Source organism: Myxine glutinosa, chromosome 2 (assembly GCF_964187855.1).
Source record: "Myxine glutinosa chromosome 2, kmMyxGlut1.1, whole genome shotgun sequence".
Taxonomy (NCBI): Eukaryota; Metazoa; Chordata; class Myxini; order Myxiniformes; family Myxinidae; genus Myxine; species Myxine glutinosa.
The window spans coordinates 197398602-197416844 of NC_136262.1; the positions used below are offsets into that span (position 1 = coordinate 197398602).

The window sequence follows — 18243 nt, forward strand, 5'->3', positions numbered from 1 at the left end:
AAGTTTAGGACCTCCCAATACCTCCCCGCAGCTCTTCCTCACGGTTCAACAACAACAACAACAACAACAGCGGCGGCGGCGCGGGGAGTGTGCGTCCTCACTCCGGCTTGGTTGGTAGGGGGTGTTGAAAGGGCACCAAGCTTTTCCAACGAGCCGCCATCGAGCATGTGCTCGACGGGGTTACCACGTAGGGGCTCGCTGTCAGCTCCTCGTCAAGGGCGGAGCCCGGTAACCCCCCGCATAGAAGCGGCGGACCGATTCCGTCTGGGGCGGAGCCAACGAGCCGAGGGTGTGTCACTCCCCGCTGAGCATGCGCAGGAAGAGGGAGGTGACGTCAGATGCACCCTCAGCTTGGAAAGAGAAGGACGCCACCTCCGAGCGCTGCAATACCTTCCCGCATCTCTGGACTGGACCGTGCGTGATTCTGCCCCTGAGCCAAGGTGCACCTTGTGCTATCGACTGCCTGTCCTTCCCTGCCATCAATCCCTGTGTAAGTCAGTCTTGTTCCGTTTGTCTGTGGTCTGTCTGGGCTAGATAAGATTGTGTCTAAGTGCCTATCTCTTCTGTGCTTTACCTCATACCTTGTAATCTACCCCTTCTCTCCACCACCAATTATATCCTCCTCCGGAGGTCTTGAGAACTGTACCCCCTTGTGTCGTTTCATTTATCCCAGCCGTTGTGTCCTTTCCTTCATTGATTTAGCGTAGCGCGACTTGGTCAACGTCGGGTGTAATCGGGTAATCGGGTAAACTGTGCGAACACGGCGGCCATTCCGCTCGGCCCATCATAACATCTTAAGCCGTGTCCGTAACAATATATATAATATAACAGACACAACTATTATGTTACTTTAATTTACATTTAAGATAATCTGTTCCAATACTTGTGCTTACCTAAAATGGGGGGCTGAACATCCAAGGTGCGATTGTTCTACAATGGTAAAACATGTATACATATAAATACCAAGAAATAATAGCTGACCTTCTGTTCTCTTGCCTCATATTTATCTTTTGATCTCAAATAACCAAATTTCTTGAGTCTAGCAATAAAAACAAATTTCACTTCACTGTACCAATACTTACTGTATGGAGGGGTACTGTATATATCGTTTTATTTTCTACTTTAAACAATGTTTGCATCACTCACTTCCACATATTGATTCACAATTTCTGAGTGCAGCTGCAGCATCAGTTCCCACTCGTGTTGAGTTCACACAAAACACAAGGACTGGAAGATCAAATGATCTCGTTTGCTGTACGGGCTCCGGGTGCAGATTCGCTGAACACTCGGCAGAAAGCTTCCTCATAAACTGGATCTCCGACCCAAATGTAATTCCATGGACGTAGTAGGGCAAAGATATTTGAGCTGAAAATAAACAGGTGGATTAATAGAGACACAACATTCAAATGTTTTTTTTTTGGTCCTCATAAGTCCTATTTAGTTTGCAAGGAACTCGAGATAGTGACAGCAAAATGTCAACAAGATATCAAGGCCAGTGCTCACCCAAACAATCCTCATTGGCAAAAATATGAGTTGGAAAACCTAAAACAAAATGATGCAACAATTTCTTCTCTATTACCTTGTTCCACAAGTCAGTAACTCGCACATTAACAAAAGGAATAACATTTATTTGTTTGTAGACAAAATCCAAAAGAGCGAGGAGTCAGATGGTAAAAGGTCCGTGCAATAGGGCAGCAAATGGACAACAAAGGAAAGAGCAGAGGAGGGTAGAAAAACATCATAATAACTTGCAAGTACTAGGGTTCGTTTATAGGTGGAGGTAAATAGGTGGAGACCGCAAATCACAGATAGGAATGGGGGATGATATTAGATGGTGGTGTATCATTTGCATGAAGCTCTGGAGGAAAGAGTGCAATCTAACCTCAGGTAGTTGCACAAACAGGAGAAAGGAGGAACAAATTGAGGAGGTGTGCAGTAAGCTTAGATTTTTTAAATTTAACCAGGTGGAGGTTACTGGAAGAGCACGTGCATCCTGGAGAATCTGGGGCTGAGAGAGCAGAGGGAGAAATACCATGAGAGGCAGAAACGCCATTGACCTGTCTCCAATGTGAGTGCAACAGGCCTTTGCTTCCACATCATCACTGGAGATTCCAATAATGTTGAGAGCTCTCGGTGACAGAATTATAGAAAAACAGATGTGATGCTGCGGTGCCAGCCCATAATGGAAAGCAGTAATCCATTGAGCTACAAAGGCATGGTAGGCTGTGAGTAGTTCTGATTTTTCAAGGAATGACTTGGAATGATGGAGGATGCCAACTCCGCAGCTGGCATTGGACATTAACTTTGCAATATGATTGGCCAACGAAAACACGTGCCTGATGATATGGCCTAGATGTTGAAGAGACTGAAACTCTTTCAGTGGCTGACCATGTTTATTGAAAGGTCGTTCGTTTGACAATCCTTCTGGAGTGACGGGGTGGGACTCACCAGCACTGAAAGACATATTCCATTTGTCAGACCAGCATCTAATTACTGTGAGATCAGCACAGGGAGAGACAGAGGGAGACACAGAGAGAGATAGAGAGACAGAGGGAGACACAGAGAGAGATAGAGAGACAGAGGGAGACACAGAGAGAGAGATAGAGAGACAGAGGGAGACACAGAGAGAGATATATAGAGAGACAGAGGGAGACAGAGAGAGAGAGAGATAGAGAGACAGAGGGAGACACAGAGAGAGAGATAGAGAGACAGAGGGAGACACAGAGAGAGAGAGATAGAGAGACAGAGGGAGACAGAGAGAGAGAGAGAGAGAGAGAGAGAGAGAGAGGGAGAGAGAGAGAGAGAGACAGAGAGAGATAGAGAGAGAGAGACAGAGGGAGACACAGAGAGAGAGAGACTTTAGTCCTTTTATTACAAAAATATAAAAGTAACAATATACACGTTTTGCAATAAAATCAATAATGCCAACAAAAAGAAAAAAAGAGAAAGAAGAAGCACCCAATGATCATCAAATAAAAACAATCAGTATTTCACAACAGTATTCTAAATTCATTTTCTTTAACCTCACAAAACCCACCAACACACCAAGTATCAACAAAGTTATGAAAATTTCCGGACTCGTTGGACAGGGTAAATTCCAGTTTCAATCTTGCTGAGATTAATGCATTCAAACACAACATGATATTGCAGTGCTCTATCGGTTTGCCAGATAGTTTGTCTTTTCTTGTTAAATAAACAGCAAGCTTCGCAGTTGCTATTAGGAAACTAAACAGTTTAGATGCAGGATTCTGTTTAGGGGCAAAACCAAAGACGAAACTTCTCAAAGAAAAAGTAACATGCATTTCATGTGCAATGTAATTCAACCAATGAAACAAAGGAAATAATCGGATACAGTCTATGAATGCGTGAAACAAGTCCTCATTGACTGTACAGAAGGGACAACAAACAGATACAGGAGAAAAATGTCTAATAAACGTGTTAGAGGGAACAATCCAGTGGGCCAAACGCCACTGGAGATCACCTGTTCTTTTGGATGTGGGCTCACTGTACATGGCTTCCCAGATAGGTTCGGAGGGGGGTCCTCCGGGTAACAATCCTTTCCATCGGGTAACTCCATTTAACGAAGGGTTCCCATTTAACAGCTTGAGGCACATCTTGTAGATGCCCTTGCTGTCCATTGTCTGGAAAAGCTTTGACCCATCGCTAACAGGGGGCAAATCGTTTTGAATGGGTTCAACAATTAATTTAGGCACTGTCGGCTCATTTAGATCTTCTTCTGTACCTCGAGTCCAAGTTAGGCCAAGTTGCCGTCCCAACTGAATCATTTTCCTCAAAATTTTTGCAATCATCCTATGGGACCAAATCCCTGTCAGGTCGGCGATTTCACTTACGGATTTCCAACCATACCCTGAGTCATGTCGGAGATGCCGCACCTTCACAATACCAGCTGCTATAAAGTGTTGGCAAAAATCTCGACTCTTTGGAATGTCGGGAAAGAGAGGGTTATAGAACAAAGGCTCGTGTGCCAGCATTTTCGTTACATATGTGTCTGCCTGACGACTCACAGAAAGGCTCTGCCAGGCATTTAAGAGGCTTTGGTAAAAAGCAGGGAGAACCGATATGTCGACATGCTGGAGGTTCATTTGAAAGAGTTCAAACCCGTACCCGAGCCTACCCGCTCGCTGCAGTACAAGGCGTGCAGGGAGCCGGCCTGGCAGATGTTCCATGTAGAGGAGACGTTGAATGGACCGCAGCCGGAAGGCCATTAGGCGGGCTTTGATGTCGACGAGGTTGTGGCCACCCTCAGCCGAGGGGCGACATATCACATCGGGTCGTAGCCAGTGGTAGCCTCCCCAGAAGAAGTCCACCAGTTTGCCCTGGAGTGCTTTGAGTAGGGCCTCCGGCGGTTGCAGGCAGATGAACCTATGCCACAACATTGTGGCAACTAAGTTGTTGATCACTAGCACACGGCCCTTGAAGGACAAATGAGGTAAAACCCTTTTCCATCGGTTCAATCTTTCTCCCACTTGCTCAATTACCCCGTCCCAATTTCTTTGAGCATACTGTGGGGAACCAAGGAATATGCCCAAGTACTTAATTCCCTCACTTCCCCACAGCAACCCTGCGGGGAGGGATGGGGGCGGCTGTGGTACAGGCTGAAGAAGGTTGCGATAAAGGGAGGGTATCCATAACGTCTTGCTCTTGTTCCAATTGATTTTTAAAGAGGAGGCAGCGTGAAACTTTGACAGGCACTCAACAACGATATCGATATCATCCTTATCTTTTACAAAGATGCAGACGTCATCCGCATAAGCACATAGGGTTAGCGGTGCACTCATGGGAGTGAGTGCTATTCCAGAAATCTTCTTTCTCAGTAGATTGAGAAGAGGCTCTAAAGAAAGAGCAAACAATAAACCAGAGACTGGGCACCCTTGCCGGACCCCTCTCCGAACCTTGATGGGGGGAGCCAGCACATTATTAATCTTAATTAAACTAAATACATCCGTGTATAGCAAGGAAATGTAGGAACGAAAGTTTGCTCCGAGGCCGCATGCCTGTAACACATGATGCATAAACTTATGGTCGATACTGTCAAATGCCTTTTCAAGATCAAGCGACATCATTCCAAAGTCTTCTTTAACACGGTTACCATCAATGAGATCTCTGATTAAAGAAATATTATCATGGATGGATCTTCCAGGAACACAGTAACTCTGTTCTGGCAGTACTAGATCACCAATAACCTTTTTTAGTCGATTAGCTAGTACTTTTGAAAAAAGCTTGTAGTCCGTGCACAGCAGGGAGATCGGTCGCCAGTTCACCAAAAGTCGGGGATCTTCAGTTTTCGGGAGCAAGCACACTACGGCTCTTCTTAGACTCAGCGGCATTATACCAGTCTGTATAGAAGTGTCCAAAACATTCAGCAACTCAGGGCCTAAAAGGTCCCAAAATGTCAGAAAGAATTCGGGAGGTAGACCGTCAATACCCGGAGCTTTCCCTGAATCCATGGCAGCAAGAGCACAGGTTAGCTCAAGGAGGGTGATTGGTAGGTCAAGCTCCAACCGTTGAGCCTCAGTTAGGGAGGGGAGGTGAGAGGTTAAATCCATCATTGTATCATTACAAACAGTCTGCTCCTCAAAAAGTTTTGTAAAGAATTCAATAATGTTTATTCTAACATCATCTTCGTTGACAACAACGTTGCCTCTTGAGTCCAAAACAGAAGAGATTAGCCGTGATGGCTTGCTTAAGGATTCTAAATGAAAGAAAGACTTGTTTGGGGTGTCTGATAACTTTACATTCTGTATTCTAAGTCTAATTAATGTTCCGGCTGCTTTCTCTTGAACTAACTCCCTTAAAAGAGCTTTCTTTACAAGCAATAACCGGTAATTGGCGTCATTGTTTTCATGAGCCAATTTATTCTCCAAATGTAGAATATCCAATTCCAACCGGGCCATTGTAATGTGCTTGTCGTTTGTGCTGTGTGATTGGAAACATTGACAAAAAACCCGAATTTGAGATTTCATGTTATCCCACCATATGCTGGATAAAGAAAAGGAAGATTTCTTTGCTACTAGACTTGCCCAGAAAACACGAAAGGCTTCCTTAAACATACCATCTTCTAGAAGTCTAACATTAAACTTCCAATAAGCGCTCCTACTTGCGGGTTGAGGAAAGGAAAGGTTTAGGGTTACCATATGATGGTCTGAAAACACGGAAGGAAAAATATTTGAAGAAACCGCAGTATTTTTAAAGGGTACGTTGATGTACCATCTGTCAAGCCTTGCCAAGGATACTCGACTATTGGCGCATCGACACCAGGTGTACTGGGATGTGCTTGGGTGGTGCAACCGCCAAACATCAACGAGGCCCATTGTGCTAAAAAAATTGGATAAGTGTACATGGGACTCAGGATGGGGTTCGGCAGAATTTCTGTCAACCGATGGGTCGAAGGTGCAATTGAAATCACCTCCGACACACACACAATGATCAAAATCAACTGATCTTAAGTGTTTTATCATTGCGGTGAAGAAGGACTTACGCTCTACGCTATCACTTGGCGCATACACATTAAAAATAGTGTAATGGAAGTTATGGCTTACTAGTTTGAGAGAGCTAAGCCGACCATTTATTACCTCCTGAAAATGGCATGACTCACACACGAGGCCTGGCTTCAGCAAGAAGCCGATTCCAGCAGATGAAGCTGATAAATTGCTGAAATAGCATTGGCTCTTAAAAAGTTGATGCCAGTTATGTTCCACATTTGGTGTGATGTGAGTTTCTTGAAGTAAGATCACATCCACCTTTTTCCGTTGAAATATGTTTTTTACTTGGACCTGGCGGAGGTGTCTAGCACCACCACCGTTAATATTTAAGGTTGCGAGTTTTATAGTTTTCATCCTGTATTGATGAAATCAGCCTGTGGCTGGGAACACTCTACACCTGCACGTGTGATGAATTTTCTTAACCTGTGGTATTGTGACTTATTCAGGTCGAATTGTTCAGGCGTTTTAATTATGGATTTTGCAGTGTGGATGAATGCAGCCAAATCGTCAAAATGGTCTTTAATGACTATGTTACGCTGTCTGTACGTTTCGGCTAGAAACGACACGATGTGTTGGGGGGGTATCTGTGACTGAGATGCTGATGACTGTGACAGCTCAGTCACTTCCACCTCGTCCTCAGACTCTGACAGGTCTGATAATGTCCCACCTGGATCTTGGGCCTTACTTGCAGCTCTCACGAGCTCCTCTGGAGGCATATCCTGAGATTTCGTTGGGTACTCTGGTGCACACTCACGAGCAGACTGGTGCTTACTTTCTTTATGTGTGCTTTGGCAAATGGCTGCAGATCTCTGCGTAGCCGGGGTTACGATTTCTGTTTGTGAGACAGAGCAATTTGTTTGGTCACCAGTCCGCTCAGCTACTGGAGGGGGGACCGGTGGGGCTTCGCGTTCAGGCTCAAAAATGGCCGCATTGTTCGGATCAATGTCGGCTTTATTCTCAGAGCTTGGGAAATCAGTAACATCTTCTTTACCACTTTGGCGTTCGATATTTTCGTTTGCTGTAAACGTTTTGCCCTCTTTTGCAGAGACAGTGTCTCTGCCCAAGACAGCCTTCTTTATCGCACCATCGGGGCTATTTGTTAGTGGTGCTTTCCGTTTTTTGGTCAGTATGACAAGTTCTTCATTCATGGGTTCGTCAGCAGTACTAGCATCACCAAGTGCCATCTCACTGGGTTTGGGTAGCACCGGGGCGTCGGGAAGCACGGTCGGGGCGTCGGGAAGCACAGTCGTGGCGTCGGGAAGCACAGTCGGGGCTTCGGGAAGCACGGTTGGGGCTTCGGGTAGCACGGTTGGGGCTTCGGGAAGCGTAGTCGGGACCTCGGGAAGCACAGTTGGGACATCAGGAAGCACAGTCGGGGCGTCGGGAAGCACGGTCGGGGCTTCAGGTAGCACGGTCGGGGCTTCAGGTAGCACGGTTTGAGCGCCAGGAAGCACGGTTTGAGCGTCGGGGAGCACGGTTTGAGCGTCGGGGAGCACGGTCGAGGCGTGAGGAAGCACGGTCGAGGCGTGGGGAAGCACGGTCGAGGCGTGAGGAAGCACGGTCGAGGCGTGAGGAAGCACGGTCGAGGCATGAAGAAGCACGGTCGGGGCGTTTTCTTTTTTACAGCCCACATTGGTGTGTCCCAATTTGCCGCACTTCGTACAAGATGCTTTGGGACAAAACCTTTTAACGTGTCCGAAGGCTCCACAAAGGAAGCACGTTAAGGTGCCTGACGAAGCGTACATTTGATATTGACGATCATTTACCGAAATTTTAAACGAGATGTTTAGTCCTGTATCGTCGCCGCGATCAGGAAGCACCATGAATACTTGTCTCCGGAAACTCATAACATGTTTCATTCGTTCATCCCGACATCCCAGGGGAATCATCGAGATTCGGGAAACAACAGTTCCATACCGGGTCAGAACAGCCATTAATTTATCATCTGTGATAAACGGAGCGACATTTGAAATAATAACTTTTATCGCCGGTGTGTCCATCGGGGAAACCATGACGAACTGCCCACCTTTCAATGACAGACCGGTACTAACAACATCATGCACGAACTTCTCGTCCGACACGAAAACAACAAACTTTTGGTTCATCCGCGACGCGGCGCGGACATTTTCATCGCCGATAACATTCCCTACAGCTAGGATAATGTCCTCGGTAGGAACACCTTCGGGAGGGACACACACGAAAGCATGCTTCCTTGTTAGGGCTTCAAACCCTTCCTGCCGTGCACGAACACTCGCCATAACGGCGATGTCTCACCTTTCCACCTTGACCAGGCAGAAAGGACACAAAATAAATAAAGTCGAAATGAAATAATGAATAATAAAGTTCACACGACGCGAGTAAGGTAAACAGCACCGACGGAGCAGGTAGACTGAACCGAACGGGTCTGCTCTCACCTTTGGGCTCTTCTCTCACTCTCTCTGTCTCAAGGGAGGGAAAGGGGCACAGGTGGTAAAGAGGGACACGACAAAGGCGCGATGGGAAAGGAAGGAATGGGGGGGGGGGGACAACACAACACAAGCACGGAGCTACAGCACACGAACACCAGTGCACGCCATCTTGCCACGCCCAACACACGAAAGGCCAGCAGGGGGCGCGAGAGAGAGAGGGAGAGAGAGAGAGAGAGAGAGAGAGAGAGAGAGAGAGAGAGACAGAGGGAGACACAGAGAGAGAGAGAGAGAGAGAGAGAGAGAGAGAGAGAGAGAGACAGAGGGAGACAGAGGGAGACACAGAGAGAGAGAGAGAGAGAGAGAGAGAGAGAGAGAGAGAGAGAGAGAGAGAGAGAGAGAGAGAGACAGAGGGAGACACAGAGAGAGAGAGAGAGAGAGAGAGAGAGAGAGAGAGAGAGAGAGAGAGAGAGAGAGACAGAGGGAGACAGAGGGAGACACAGAGAGAGAGAGAGAGAGAGAGAGAGAGAGAGAGAGAGACAGAGGGAGACAGAGGGAGACACAGAGAGAGAGAGAGAGAGAGAGAGAGAGAGAGACAGAGGGAGACACAGAGAGACTTTGACTTTTAAGCTCTTTTTATTATAAAAGTATAAAACAAGAATACCACCAAAAGCAATCAATCAGGGCAATCAGTAAAATCATAGCAATCCCGAAAGGAAAAAAACAAACGGTGCACTGCAAACCCAGCAACAGAAAGGTGCAAATGCCAGAAAAAAACAGCACACGATAAGAAACACCCGCACTGTATTATACGGAGATTAACAATTTGTTTTCCTGGACCTCACAAATCCCTCCAACACACCAAGTCGCAACAAAATTAGCAAGGTCGTTTGCCGTTTGGACACAGCCAAATTCAAGCTTGAGCCTTGCTGACACCAATGAACTAAAGAACACCATGATACTGCATTCCTGCATGGGTCTGCCGCCCAGCTTCGCCTTCCGCGACAGGTATACGGCCAGTTTAGCAGTAGCGGTTAGGAACCCGAATACAATGGATGTGGTTCCCTTTTTGGGAGGAAAGCCAAAGATGTAAGCTTTCAAGGAAAAGGTAACCTGCAATCTATGGGAAATAAAATTTAACCAATGAAACAAAGGAGAAAGTCTTTCACAATTAATGAAAGCATGAAGCAAATCTTCCCTCGCCGGACAAAAGGGGCAACAGCCGGAAATGGGGGAAAAAAAAACGGATGACAGCATTGGAAGGAACAATCCAGTGGGCCAAACGCCACTGAAGGTCACCTGTTCTTTTAGAAATAAGTCCAGCATACATTGTATCCCATAAAGGCTCAGAGGGGGGACCGGGAGGCAAGAGTCCTTTCCACCGGGTAACCCCAGCTAGAGGTGGGTCCCCAAGAAGAAGTTTCACACAAGACCTATAGATACTCTTGCTGCTCATGCCATGGAAGGGGGGTGACCCTGCGCTCATGGGGGGCAGCTCGTTTGGGGTAAAAGTGACCCCTAATTTTGGGACTGTGGGCTCGACCTCTATGTCCTGCGTCCAATGTAGGCCTAGCTGGTGGCCCTTTCGGATCACCGCTCTTAGTATATTCTCGATTTGCCTCCTGGACCGAACACCTGTTAGGTCCGCCAGCTCGTTCGCAGGCTTCCATCCCTGTCCAGAGTCGTGTCGGAGATGACACACTTTCAGGATGTTGGCCGCTATAAAATGCTGGCAGAAGTCGCGACTCCTCGGGATATCGGGGAAAAGTGGGTTGAAAAATAAAGGCTCATGTGCATACATGTTAGTGCCATACGAGTCTGTTTGGCGACTTATCGAAACGCCCTGCCAGGCATTCAAGAGGCTCTGATAAAAAACTGGGAGCAGAGATGTATCGGTGTGTTGAAGGTTGGTCAGGAAAAGTTCCTGTCCGTATCCGAGCCTCCCAGCTCGTTGAAGAATGGAGCAGGCTAAGGGCTTTCCTGGTAGGTGTTCTGCATACAGCAAGCGTTGGATGGAGCGGAGCCGGAAGGCCAACAGGCGGCATTTCACATCGACTAGGCCATGACCACCCTCGGCCAAGGGACAACATATGGCGCTGGGTCGAAGCCAGTGGTAGCCTCCCCAAAAAAAATCCACCAGTTTCCTCTGGATAGCTTGGAGCAAAACCTCCGGTGGTTGCAGGCAGATGAACCGGTGCCACAAAAGGGTAGTGACGAGGTTGTTGACAACTAGCACGCGACCCTTATAGGACAGGTGGGGTAGAGCTCTTTTCCATCGGCTCAAACGCCCGTCTACCTGGTCAATGATCCTGTCCCAATTGTTCTGGGCATACTGAGGAGGTCCGAGGAAGACGCCCAAATACTTGATGCCATCGTTTGCCCACACTAGTTCTGCAGGAAGGGGAGGTGGTGGTAATAACGGTGGCATAGATAAGTCGTTTTTTGGAAAGGGGATCCACAGAGCCTTGCTTTTCCCCCAATTACACCTTAATGATGAGGCAAGGTTGAAGTCCGACAAACACTTTGCCATGGCGTCACTGTCGCATTTTCTTTTTATAATGACACACAGGTCGTCGGCATAAGCTGACAGGGTCAAAGGTGGGTGTCCTGGAGAAAGGGCAAGTCCAGGGATATCCTTTCTGAGGGCGATTAAGAGGGGCTCCAAGGCGAGGGCAAATAATAGACCTGAAAGTGGACAACCTTGCCTTACCCCTCTCTGAACCTTTATGGGTGGGCAAAATTCGTTGTTAACTTTGATCAGGCTGGAGATGTTTGCATATAACAAAGCTATGTAGGCTCTAAAATTTGTGCCAAGCCCGCAAGCTTGTAACACATGACACAAAAACTCATGATCAATGCTATCAAAGGCTTTTGCCAGGTCAAGAAACACCAATCCAAAATCCTCTTTAACACATTTACCAGTTAACAAATCTCTGACTAGGAATATGTTGTCATAGATGGATCTGCCAGGGATGCCGCAACTTTGATCAGGTGACACCAGGTCCCCGATAACTGTCTTCAACCGGTTCGCAAGGACCTTGGAAAACAGTTTGTAATCCGTGCACAACAACGAGATCGGACGCCAGTTTGACAGGTGTCGGAGATCGCCAGTCTTGGGTAGCAGGCAGAGTACTGCTCTTCTAAAACTGAGCGGTAATTCTCCGGATAAAAGAGATGCATCCAGAACATTGAGCAGCTCTGGGCCCAAAATGTCCCAGAATGCCGAAAGAAATTCGGCCGGTAGGCCATCGATGCCAGGGGCTTTTCCCGACTCCATCTCAGCGAGTGCACCGGATAGCTCTGGAAGGGTAATTGGAGCATCCAGTTCCAGACGTTGGGCCTCAGCCACGGAAGGAAGGTGAGAGGTCAAAACATTCATCATTTCGTGAGAAACTGTTTTGGCCTTGAAAAGTTCAGAAAAGAAATCAATTATATTTAATCTTATATCACTCGGATTTGTTAGGATGTTCCCCCCTGGGTCCAAAACCGAAGATATGAGTCGTGCTGGTTTCTCTATAGTTTCTAGGTGAAAGAAAGCCTTAGTTGGGGTATCTGAAACCTTTATATTTTGTATTCTTAGCCGAACTAGTGTGCCCGCTGCTTTTTCATGGATCAAATCCCTTAATTGGGCCTTCTTCTCGAGTGGCAACCGATAGTTCACTGGGTTGCTCTCATTGGCCAACTTGCTCTCTAACCTTAAGATGTCTGCTTCCAAGCAAGCCATCGTGATATGTTTTACATTGGTACAGTGCGAATTAAATTGTTGACAAAATACTCGAATTTGGGCCTTTAGGTTATCCCACCAGAGGCTAATTGAGGAGAAAGAAGATTTTTTAGTACTCATTTCAGCCCAGAAATCACGAAAGGAGTCTGTAAATAAACTGTCCTCTAAAAGTTTAACGTTAAACTTCCAGTAACTATTTCTGCATGTGGGTCGAGGAAAAGAAAGATCTAAGGTTACCATATGGTGGTCTGAAAATAATGACGGAAAACAACCTGACGAGGCCGCGACGTTCTTAAAGGGTACATTTATGTACCAGCGGTCGAGTCTTGCCGAAGACACCCGGCCATTGGCACATCGACACCAGGTAAACTGGACTGTGTTGGGGTGGTGCAATCGCCAAACATCCAGTAGACCGGCCGTCTTAAAGAAACGGGATAGGTCCGCATGGGACTCGGGGTGGGGTTCTGCCGAGTTTCTGTCTTTCGGAGGGTCAAAGGTGCAATTAAAGTCACCACCAATGCACACACATTGATCGAGATCAACTGATTTCAGGTGGTTTACCATGGAAGTGAAGAAGGCCTTTCGGTCCCTGCTCTCACTAGGTGCGTACACATTGAAAATGGTACAGCGGAAGTTTTGATGTGCAAGCTGGAGGGAAATAAGCCGGCCTTTTATGACTTCCTGAAAATGACAAGACTCGAAAGCTAGGCCTGGCTTTAGAAAAAACCCAACCCCAGCAGATGAGGCTGACAGATTGCTAAAATAGCATTGCCCTTTGAAAGTTTGGCACCAGTCATGTTCCACGTTAGGTGTGATGTGGGTCTCTTGTAGTAAAAGAACATTTGCCTTTTTACGGTCAAACAAGTTTTTGACTTGGGCCTGACGGAGGTGGCTTGCACCCCCACCATTCATGTTTAAGGTCGCAAAGGAAATGTTTTTCATTCCGTGGTAATGAAATCGCCCTGTGCTTGGGAACACTCTGCACCTGCTCGGGTAACAAACTTTCTTAACCTGTGGAGTTGAGATTTCGTCAGGTCAAAATCCTCACGCGCTTTGATTATTGACTTTGCGGTGCACATGAATGCAGCCAAGTCAGGGAAATTGTCTTTAATGACAATGTTGCGGTGACGATACGTTTCGTTAAGGAAGGTAAGAACGAGTTGAGGGGATACCTGCGAGTGACCTGTCATTGTTTGTGACAGCGCGGTTGCCTCAATGTCATCTTCGGACTCAGACACGTCAGATAACATGTCGTCGGGATCTGGGGTATTACCCGCTGCCCCCGCGGTCTTGTCTGGGGGCACCTTCACAAGTTTCTCAAGGTGTTCCCGAGGGCACTCGTTAACACTTTGGTGGATATTTGTTTCTGGGGTCGGAGCTTGGGTTTGAGATCCCGGCAAACTCAGATTTGCTGGCCCCGTTTGTACAGTGGGAGCGTTTATTGAATCCTTAGTCTGCTCGGTATTTAAAGGGGGGGCAGGCGGAAAACCATTTCCCAGCTCGGAAATGGTAATACTTTCACTGGAGGTTTCGCACTCGGAAACTTCCAGGTGAGAGGTACAAATTTTATTTTTTGGCTCATTTACATAATGAGACTCACTGGTGTCATTGGCAACGGTATCCATGTTCTCAGTTAGTGAGGGAATGTCAGAGGGGCACTCGGACACGTGTGCGCCGGAAATGGTGCCGCCCATGACCGCCTTCTTTGCAGCACCAGCGAAACTGCTTGGCGCTGGTGCTCTTCGCTTTTTAGAAAACACTGTGGATTCTTCGTTCATGGGTTCGGGAAAGGGGGCAATGCTAGTTGTGTCAGTCGCATCGGTGGGTGTCGTCACATTGGAATCGAAAAGCACCGGTGTGACAGACGACTCAGTCGGGGTGTCAGAAGGTACGGTCGGGGTGTCAGAAGGTACGGTCGGGGTGTCAGAAGGTACGGTCGGGGTGTCAGAAGGTACGGTCAGGGTGTCAGAAGGTACGGTCCGGGCGTCCGAAGGTGCGGTCGGGGTGTCAGAGGGTACGGTCCGGGTGACGGAAGGTACGGTCGGGGTGTCAGAAGGTACGGTCAGGGTGTCAGAAGGTACGGTCCGGGCGTCCGAAGGTGCGGTCGGGGTGTCAGAGGGTACGGTCCGGGTGACGGAAGGTACGGTAGGGGTGACAGGAGATACGGTCCGGGTGACGGAAGGTACGGTAGGGGTAACAGGAGATACGGTCCGGGTGTCAGCGAGCATGGTCGGGGTGTCACAAGGCGCGGTGGAGGGATTGGCCTTTTTGCAAGCCCTTTCGTTATGTCCCGGTTCTCCACACTTCGGACAAGCGGCCCTAGGACAGAATCTTTTAACGTGTCCGAATTCTCCACAATTAAAGCAAGTTAAGGAGGCTGAGGAAGCATACATGTGGTATTCTCGATCATCCAACGATACTTTAAAGGATATATTTAAACCTGTATCGGCTCCGCGATCCGGGAGGATCATGTACACCTGCCTCCTAAAGCTCATCACGTGTTTAACACGATCACTGCGACACCCGAGCGGGATCATTGAGATTCGGGAAACAATTTTTCCATAACGAGACAGAACAGATAGGAGTTTCTCGCCTGGCACAAATGGTGGGACGTTGGATATTGTTATCTTGGTCGCCGGCGTATCCATAGGGGATACCGTAATGTAATGGCCCCCTTTTATGGTTAGACCGGTACTAACGACGTCATGGACGAGTTTTTCTTCTGACACGAAGACAACAAATTTTTGGTTCATTCGTGACGCCGCACGAACATTACCGTCTCCTATGATGGATCCCACGGCAAGGATAATGTCCTCAGTAGGAGCTCCTTCGGGCGGAACACATGCGAATGCATGCTTACGTGTCAATTTCTCGAACGCCTCGCAACGAGAGCGTGTATTCGCCATACCGGCGAAATCCCCCCCCCCCCCCCCCCTTGTCCGAACCGGACAAGAAGGTGTCAAACCTAAATAATCAAACTAAAGTAAATAATAAACGTGCATTATAAGCGCAAGAAAAGGCTTACAAAGCGTCGTCAAAGCCAGTAGGCCGCACCCAAAATGGGCTCGCTCTCAATCCTCTCTCTCTTGAAGACAAGGGTACAGAACGGATGGAAACACGATGCCGAAGCACAACGGATGGAAAAGGAGAGGGAGGGGGGGCAGGGGAGGGCAGGAGAGGAGAAAAACTCACAAAGAACTCACTACACCACAGAGCAGTTGCTCACAGCCGCCATGACGCCACACCCACCACAAACGGCCAGCAGGGGGCGCGCGAGAGAGAGAGAGAGAGAGACAGAGGGAGAGAGAGAATTGAATTTGCAACACCATTTATTTCACACAAAAAAAATACACCAGGTCAAGTTACATTTTTACAGGAGAGAAAAATAAAAACAAAAACAACAGTTCTTAATGTTAAAACGAAAAAAGTACAAATCCGATTCATTTACAACACATAATGCTTCATTATTACACCATTTGCACTCAAAGAGTTTGACATTTTCATTCGGAGAGAGAGAGAGAGAGAGAGAGAGAGAGAGAGAGAGAGAGAGAGAGAGAGAGAATGAGAATGGATACCATTTATTTCCACAAAATGCACTAGGATGTCAACCTATACCGCAAGGGTATTGACAAGCAGGGGCAGAGAAAAAAAAGGTACAACAACACCGAAGCATCACACTCTTGATGCAATTCTTAAAACATCATGACGAGTTTCGAGTCCTGAACCACACACAAGGCCTCGTGAGTGCACCATTTCCATTCAAAAAAAATCAATATTCCCGTTACTCATATGGTGATCAAATTCCAGCCTTAATCTTGCTGACACCAGCCCTTTAAATATTGGAATGACGTCATCACCATAACATTTATCAGTCTTAATTTTCCTTGACTTATAAATTGCATATTTTGCAATGGCAATCAGGAAATTCATCAAGGCACCAGCATTTTTACAAGAGGAGGTAAAGGGTACACCAAAAATAAACATATGCAAGGTAAAGGTGAAGGATAATTTATAAGAAAGGTGTGCAATCACAGAAAGTAGAGGTGCTAACCTCCTGCACTGGACATATGCATGAAAAAGATCCTCCTCCTGTTCGCAGAAGGGACAATTTACAGGCACCGAGGCATTAAGATGGTGGATAAAAGTGTTTGAGGGGAGAGCCCAATGTGTTAGCCTCCATTGGATATCCGCTAAGAACCCATAGATGGGTGGAACAAACATATTATGCCACAGTGGAGTAGAGGGAAACCCCGGCCCTAACCGTTCTGACCACAAGGCCACACGCATCGCTCCAGACAGGGATGAGACTTCTTTCCCCCTCACGAGTTTAAGGACACCAGCCTTAGTTACTAAGTGAAAGGGGGAGGGAAACCCATCATCATTGGACTGGACAGAGGGCAGCACCTTGATTTCGGGGAAAGATAGTCGAAGATCTTCGACAATTCCGGCACCTTCCCAGCCAATGTTTAGCTGCCTGAATTTTTTTACGACTACCTGTTTGATTTGTTGAACAACTCGAACAGATGCTACACAAACACCTGTCGCCACCACCCCAGCAGACCTCCACTTGGTTCCAGATGCATCCCTTAGATCACTCACTTTGCTTACGCCTCCTTTAATGAATTTTTGAATTAAAGCATGGCTACGAGGAATACATGGGAAAAAGCTGTTATAGAACAGAGGCTCTTGGAGGAAATTACGACAATTATATGCCTCAAGACAACGTTTAACCTCAAGGCCTTTCCATGCATCCAGCAAACTCCGATAAAAAGCGGGAAGTGAAGCACTGCTGACACAATCAAGGTCCACCAAGAGAAGGTGCCGATCATAGTTCATTCCACCAGCCTGTTGTAATAGAAAATGTGCAAATGGGCGCCAGGGCAGCTCCTCCGCATACAGTAGTCTCTGCACAGACTGCAGGCGAAAGGCCATAAGCCGCCCAGAGACATCAATGACTCCTTGGCCCCCCTCCTTCCGAGGGTGGTACAGTATACTGGGCCGCAGCCAGTGGTAGCCGCTCCAAAAAAAGTCTATCAACTTCCTCTGGATGGCAGGGATCAGCTCCTTGGGTGGCTGCAGGGTAATGACTTTATGCCACAATCTCGCTGCAATCAGGTTGTTGATAACAAGAGCGCGGCCTCTGTATGAAAGAGACCGCAGTAGTCCTTTCCATGATTTTAAACGATATGTGATTTGTTCCACACCTCCTTCCCAATTCCTCATTTCCATTTCATGGTTTCCAAGATAAACTCCAAGATATTTGACCCCGTCTGTTTTCCATACCAGATTTTGTGGGAGTGATGGTGGTGATATGACTGAGGGGTTACCTGAACTACACCACAAGGCTACACTTTTACTCCAGTTTACTTCACCAGAAGAGGCTGCAGAGAAGTCTTTTAAGCACTGCTGTACTGCAGCTACACTGCCCGGGCCTTTAAGTAAAACACAAACATCATCAGCATAAGCTGTTACGACAAATTTTAACCCCTCTACCCCCATATCCTGAGGCAATCGTTTCCTGAAGGATGCCAAAAGTGGTTCAAGGGCAATTGTGTACAACAGTCCCGAGAGAGGACAGCCTTGGCGGATACCCCGTCGAAAGGGAAAGGGG

The 18243-nt window shown here is 47.3% G+C and overlaps 1 protein-coding gene across 1 annotated transcript in view; it reads right to left on the reverse strand.

Annotated features, from left to right (window-relative positions):
* LOC144890699 (uncharacterized) overlaps positions 1-18243 on the reverse strand; it is a 45665-nt gene that overhangs the window by 19414 nt on the left and 8008 nt on the right. Inside the window, exon 2 of the mRNA XM_078772156.1 lies at positions 1147-1365. Within this exon, the coding sequence (XP_078628282.1) occupies positions 1147-1365 (219 nt within the window). The remainder of the gene's footprint in view (positions 1-1146; positions 1366-18243) is intronic.